This window comes from Cebus imitator, unplaced genomic scaffold (genome assembly GCF_001604975.1).
Source record: "Cebus imitator isolate Cc_AM_T3 unplaced genomic scaffold, Cebus_imitator-1.0 Scaffold104, whole genome shotgun sequence".
NCBI classification, from domain to species: Eukaryota; Metazoa; Chordata; class Mammalia; order Primates; family Cebidae; genus Cebus; species Cebus imitator.
The window spans coordinates 5,676,158-5,683,346 of NW_016107419.1; the positions used below are offsets into that span (position 1 = coordinate 5,676,158).

General features: G+C 36.8%; 1 protein-coding gene across 6 annotated transcripts in view; it reads right to left on the reverse strand.

The window, feature by feature from the left end:
* HEATR5A (HEAT repeat containing 5A) overlaps positions 1–7,189 on the reverse strand; it is a 131,744-nt gene that overhangs the window by 49,659 nt on the left and 74,896 nt on the right. For 5 of the 6 annotated variants that reach the window (XM_017537605.2, XM_017537606.2, XM_017537608.2 and 2 more), the window contains 3 exons: positions 5,725–5,914; positions 4,589–4,758; positions 851–877 (listed from right to left, as the gene is read on the reverse strand). In XM_017537605.2, the coding sequence (XP_017393094.1) occupies positions 851–877; positions 4,589–4,758; positions 5,725–5,914 (387 nt within the window). The remainder of the gene's footprint in view (positions 1–850; positions 878–4,588; positions 4,759–5,724; positions 5,915–7,189) is intronic. The other variant, XM_017537609.2, reaches the window with a different exon arrangement.

A 7,189-nucleotide genomic window follows, 5' to 3' on the forward strand; every position in this document is an offset into this window, starting at 1 on the left:
TTTTTTTTGAGACAGGGTATCACTCTATCACCCAGGCTAGAGTGCAGGAACAGTGTTGTAAGTATGTTCTATTATACCTTCGAGCTGTATTATGAACAAAAGTGGATACAGAGGAATGCCATTTATAGAAAAGTCTCAAGGTACAATCTATTCCCATGTTTAGAAATCATATTGTTAGCAGGTTAGGATAATAGGGAAGTTAAAATATAAAAAGATTAAGTTTACTTGTGCCCAAGATTACTGTTGTATTTAAGAACAATGACAAAAAAAGCACACTACAAGACAATTCTAAAGAAAATAAATCTACTAGTTATTTCAACTGGAGTTTCACAAGCATATGATACAAAGCAGGTGCAGCATTTATTCAGGCTAGTCAAACATGTTTTAGAAAAAGCATGCTTAGAAGTACCCTTTACTTGTTTGGTAGAAAAAAGATTGAAGGCTTTCACACAAAGCAAAATGGGAGGATTAAGGTCTCCATGTCATTCTCCAGCATTTATATTGGAAAGAGGAATAGAGTGGCTTAAGACAAACAAAGAAAGCAGGCAAAATACAGAAATTAAGTAAAACTATAACTACAATCATTTTCTGAAATTAATATATTAAATCAAAATGATACCAAATTTAGTACAAAGAGTGAGAGCACCAGCTGGAGAAGGTTAGGAAGGATTTGCTTATACTGGTATCAAATAAACACCACGAAACATGCTACACATATTGGACTTAGCATTAATGGTTCGCTTAAACAAAGAGATGCAGAAGAAAACAAACATCTACAACCAAAAAATGACACAAGAAAATAGCACCGCAAAACTCAAAAAAAGGTAGGAATCAAGGGTCAGGGACCTACCAACACAGAATTATCCAACAAGATCTCCTGCACAAAAACAAATGACACACCAGTCATGACAAAACCAAAAGATATAGGATGACTTTGACAACAGTCAGCTAAGCATTAAAATATAAATGTTGATAGTTATCATTCAAATTGGCTTAGCTTCAGCTTAAAAATTTGCCACAAATATTTTATTTTCCAACTTAACAAAATGAGTTAAGCCAAGTTCTTGAAAATAGTCAACTCAAGAACTCCAAGATGTAAACATATAATTTTAAAATGTACATGTGATTAATTTTAGGTTTTCCTTTGGAATCTATGACTAAGCCTCAGTATCAAACCAAATTAAGTACACGTAAGTATGAGAGGAGTGATCTGGATTGCATTCACATGAACAGGTGTCCAACAAGAGGCAAAGTTAATGGTTTACCTCATCAGAAGGTAATTATAGTTTAACTCTTAGAAGCCAAGTTTTAAAACTAAGAGTTTTCAGAATTGCAAGTGTAGCTAAGGCCAAGTTCAGAATGAAAGTCAAAGAGCATGCAGTTAGAAGAAAATACTTTCCAGTAAGACTTTTGCCTAATGATGAAATGCAATTTCCTTACTTTGGTGAATACTCTAAAATATAATAAATTCAACCTAATAAATTCAGAATAAATTACTAATTGCTATCACTATGTCAATTTAGTGTCTCAATATTTTGGTTAGTAATTTATTCTATATGATTGTGTATTAAGAAATCATTTTACACCTTGAATATGATGAGTTAACATGAGTAAGATTTGTAACTGTTACTTCAGATTTTCTCACTTGCTCTGGATGTACCCAAAAGAAAAGTCTGATAATATAATAATCTCTTTTTCATATGTAACTTTTTTGATGCCTATTTGTTTTTCCTGCAGTAATATGTACCCTTTTATGATTTGGGAAAGAAAAAAAGTTAATGAGTTTGATCAGATTTTATTTATTTATATTTTTGAGACAGCTCCATTGCCCAGGCTGGAGTATAGTGATGCAATCATGGCTCACTGTTGCCTCAACCTCCTGGGTTCAAGTGATCCTCCCACCTCAGCTTCCCAAGTAGCTGGGACTACATGGTGCGCACCACCATGACTGGATAATTTTCTTTAAATTTTTTGTAGAGACAAGCTCTTACTATGTCCCCCAGGCTGGTCTCGAACATCTGGGCTCAAATGATCCTTCCACTTTGGCCTCCCAAAGTGCTGGAATTAAGGTGTGAGCCACTGTGCCCAGCTTATCAGATCTTAATTATCATGAATTAATGGGTTAGTCTTGCTCTTCATTTATCAATAAACTTTAGTTAATAAAATAATTCATGTATCAGGTAAAGAAAATTTAAAGGTAATTAATGGAAACCTATAAGAGGAAAAAATAGCAGTATCACTAAATTTAAATGGAGAATAAAAGATCAACATGCAAAGGAGTGAAAACTTTTTCAATAACTAGTTTTAGTAATGGTTCTTCAAATATAAAAATTAATATTTCTGGAGAAGAGTCCCTGAATGGTATAGGTAAAATCCTTTTCCTGTAAGTGCTGTTTTCCCTAATACAAGATTGACCAAGATCTAAAAAATACAGGAAGAAAACTTTCTGTCGGGAAGTCAGTCACATTCTCTTTTTAAAGTTTTATTGGGCTAGGCATGGTGGCTCATGCCTGTAATCCCAACACTTTGTAGGGCTGAGGCAGGAGGATGGCTTGAGGCCAGAAGTTCAAGATCAGCCTGGGTAACATACAAGACCCTGTCTCTAAAAAAAAAAAAAAAAAGGCCAGGCGCGGTGGCTCAAGCCTGTAATCCCAGCACTTTGGGAGGCCGAGGCGGGTGGATCACGAGGTCAAGAGATCGAGACCATCCTGGTCAGCATGGTGAAACCCCGTCTCTATTAAAAAATACAAAACATTAGCTGGGCATGGTGGTGCGTGCCTGTAATCCCAGCGACTCAGGAGGCTGAGGCAGGAGAATTGCCTGAACCCAGGAGGCGGAGGTTGCAGTGAGCCGAGATCGTGCCATTGCACTCCAGCCTGGGTAACAAGAGCGAAACTCCGTCTCAAAAAAAAAAAAAAAAAAATTGGCTAGCTGTGCTGGTACATTCCTGAAGTCCCAGCTCTTGGGAGGCTAAGGGGGGCAGATCACTTGAGCCCAGGAGTTTGAGGCTATTACAGGCTGTAACTGCACCACCACACTCCAGCTTGGGTGACAAAGTGAGACTGTCTCTCTAAAAAAAAAATAAAGTGTTATATGACTATCAGCATCAATAATTAATATAACGATTAATATACTGTGTGTTGAAGGCACATGTCAAGACAGCAAAAGCAATTACCATTATTGCGTACTAATTAAAAGCCTGTGATACGTGCCCTTACAAGCAGCATTTTGTGTAATCCTCATGTTTTACAGACAAGGTAGCTGAGGCTAAAAGAGATTATGGGACTTCCCTAAAGGCACATAGCTAGGAGATGGCAGAGTTGAGATAAAGTCTATCCATAAAATCTGGAAAGGCAGTATGGAATAATGAAATGAGGACTGGATGAGGAATCCAGAAACCTGCAATCTAGACTTAGCCACCACCTAGATGTGCTAGATGTGTTATTTTAATTTTTTGGTCTTCAGTTTATCTTTTATTGGGAAGACTGGTTTTAATAATGCAAACATCATTCTACAAAAGTAGGGATAATCTATGTGACACATTTTTAAGATTCTGAGGTTCTTCCACGCTCTGAAATGCTGCATATTTTGCTTCGAGCTTGAAAATGAAAGGTCTACATAATGATTCTTAACAGGTCATGTTACTAATGGGAATGTGACATGAACCCTGTAGGAGTAGAAAAAGCTGAAAAGCAATGGAGCTGACTTATAATTCCAAATGCAACTCAATTTTTAAGGCAAGTCCAGATAGAAACTAGTGACAAAATAAAATCTTTTTTTTTTTTCTTTTTGGAGATGGAGTTTCACTCTTGTTGCTCAGGCTGGAGTGCAATGGGGCGATCTCTGCTCACTACAACATCCACCTCCTGTGTTCAAGCGATTCTCCTACTTCAGTCTCCAGTGTAGCTGAAATTACAGGTGCCCGCCACCACACCCAGCTAATTTTTATATTTTTAGTAGAGACGGGGTTTCACAATGTTGATCAAGCTGGTCTTAAACTCCTGACCTCAGGTGATCCACCCGCCTTGGCCTCCCAAAGTGCTGGAATTACAAGTGTGAGCCACTGCACCCAGTCAGGGGAAATCTTAAAACCAATGACCATAAATCACTTCTAAGGAACCTCTGGTTTATCTTCCTACATTCAGTAGATACAATATTAGAAGCCAGATATTGATGCATATGTTGCTGAAATATTAAGTGTTATTTCTCCATCAGGGATGTAAAGAACTTTGTAATAACAGAATAGATGAAAAAGAAGAAAAAAAAAGATAGGTGACCACAAAGTTTTGCATGTCCTACAGCATTTACACAGTACATGGGACCTTAAAAGCACCCAATATGTGTTTATTGATTTATGAATATTCCAAATATTAAGTTCAACGTTAATGGGAGAAAAATGAATTAATGTAAGAGCTGATTACATGAAAGCTGCCCCCTAATCCCCAAAAAGACTAGAAGTGAGGCAAAATAGCTATGTATATAACATATGACTTTGTACATAGTTTAGAGGATAATTAAAATGTATACTGGAATAAATCTAAGATTCAAATAAAAGTAGCTAAGAACATGTTTACAATTTTATACTCACACAGAGGCAGCTAACCAGGCTAGACAAGTTGACATGCTGTGGAGCAAACATATGAAGCTGCTGAAGGCAAGAGATGGCCTGAGCTTGAACAAGGCAATCTGGGTTATCTTGCATTACTGCACAACCCAGTAGACAGGAAGTCCTTAAGGTAGAAATTGAAGTACTGTTACCTAAAATAAAAAGAAGAAAGCTTTTAATAATTGGCCTATAAAATCATTATTCTTTAAACATATATTAGAGGTTTTAAAATTTACTTCCGGTTTTAAGCTTACGAATCTGTGACGTACAATTTCTTCTACAAAAGTAGGGATAATCTAAGTGACAGGTTTTTAGATTACGTTAGTTATTATTCTTTTTTTTTGAAACAGAGTCTCACTCTGTTGCCCAGGCTGGAGTGCAGTGGCGCCATCTCCGCTCACAGCAACCTCTGCCTCCCAGGTTTAAGTGATTCTCTTGCCTCAGCCTCCTGAGTGGCTGGGACTACAGATGCACGCTACCATGCCTGGCTAATTTTTTGTATTTTTATTAGAGATGGGGTTTCACCATGTTGGCCAGGCTGGTCTCAAACTCTCGAGCTCCAGTGATTCCCCCTGCCCTGGCTTCCCAAAGTGTTAGGACTACAGCCGTGAGTCACCACACCTGGCCTACTTTAGTTATTCTTAATTGGAAAAGTTTATTACAACACAAATTATTAGGCAAAAAAGAACCTATGACTATCAGTAGGTTATACCAAATTTTCATAAAGAGTGGAATTAGAAATTGCCAATAAACTTAGCCTTGTATTAGTTAAGAATTACTTTTACGCATTATAATCATGCAATACTATTTAATCTGAACAACTCAGAATATTTGAAATTTTGGATTACTTCTTAAATAGAGATCAGAGCTCTTTGGATAATTCTGCTTCATCTCTGTCATGTTAACTGTTAAGGAAGGCATCTTTAGGAGACATGTAATTGCCTAAATATTGCACTCTGTCTTTTCAAAGTAAGAGAAATCAGGCTAAATGGTATTTATACATTCATTTAACTAACCATACGGCACCTACCACGTGCCAAGCATACAGACTAGGAACTGAATTCATTTTTATGTGTATTATTTTTCATGTAAAACATCACAAAAGCAGCTATGCACACCTTGTAGCTCTGGACCTAACGTGGTAATAAGGGCATTCAAACAGCGACCAAGGCTTTGGTGAACTTCAGCATGAGTAGGAGGCACATTTAACAACAACATTATAATAAGAGAAAGGGTAGGTTCCACATGCACATAATAGAGTGGGCCAGCAGAATCAATGATCAATGACAAAGAATGTAATGCCCAGGTCTGTAATGACAAAGAAAAACAATTAAAAACATTACAGCAGCATTAAGAAACATAAAATACATCAAATTGTTCTTTTGAAGTAAGTGATAAAGTAACAGCAAATGTGTATGCTACTACTAATGTGGAAAGAGAAATGGAGGACTTCCAACTCAGAGGTAATCATCCAATTTAGAATGATATAGATATTGTTCACCATTAAGAATTCCAAGTAATAGTTGGTACTTTAGCTAAGAGCTTGAATCAAATCTAGTTTGTTAAAAAATTGTTTCATCTATAGAAAGAATGAAAATTCAAGTCTTTAAAAAGATTCAACAAGACCTATAATTACAAACATCAATATGGACAAATCACTTGAACATAATAAGCGAAGAAGGCCAGACATAAAAGAATATATGTTGTATTATTCTATTTAATCTACTACAAATTACAACAGTGGTTACCCTTGGTGGGGGGCAGATAGTTAACTAGAAGACAGTATGAGAAGTGTGTCTTGGGTATTGATAATGGACTGCTTCTAGATTTCAGGTGAAGTTCTGTTTGTACACAGGTATGTACATTTATGACAGGAATGCGCACGCGCGCGCGCACACACACACACACACACACACACACTTTGTCTCTGGTTTAAATGAAAAAAAGACTGGCCATATACTGATAACCACTGAAGTTAGGTGATGAGTATAATAGTTTCATTATAGTAGACTTTCTAACTTTATGTTTGAATGTTCCATAACAAGTAGTAAATTAAAAGGTTTCCTTTCAGAAAATGAAAAAGTTTTATTCCTCTTATCAACGGATGTGCAAAACGCTTATAGTAGTTTAAATGCTGCAAAAATGAGCTTCTATTTGTTAAGTGAGAGAGAGCAATCAAGAAAACTCAGAATTGATGACACTGGCAGCCACGGAAAGAAGTATATGAATTAAATCAACAAAAAAGGTATTAAATATAAAACTATGTGCATTCAGAACAGACTTCTTGAAGAGAGAGAAGAGGAACATAATCGAAGCAAAAAGTACTATATTTAAGGATGGGTGAAAAATGGAAATCTTGTAAGTCAATTCAGTCAAGTACTAGATGAAGTGGAGGAGGTGAGTAGCAATATAGTAATTCAGAGAGAGAAAGCTAACTGGATTAAAACTTGATGAGATGCTGGCTAAACTGGATCTTAAAAGACTAGGGCCGGGCGTGGTGGCTCAAGCCTGTAATCCCAGCACTTTGGGAGGCCGAGGCGGGTGGATCACGAGGTCAAGAGATCGAGACCATCCTGGTCAACA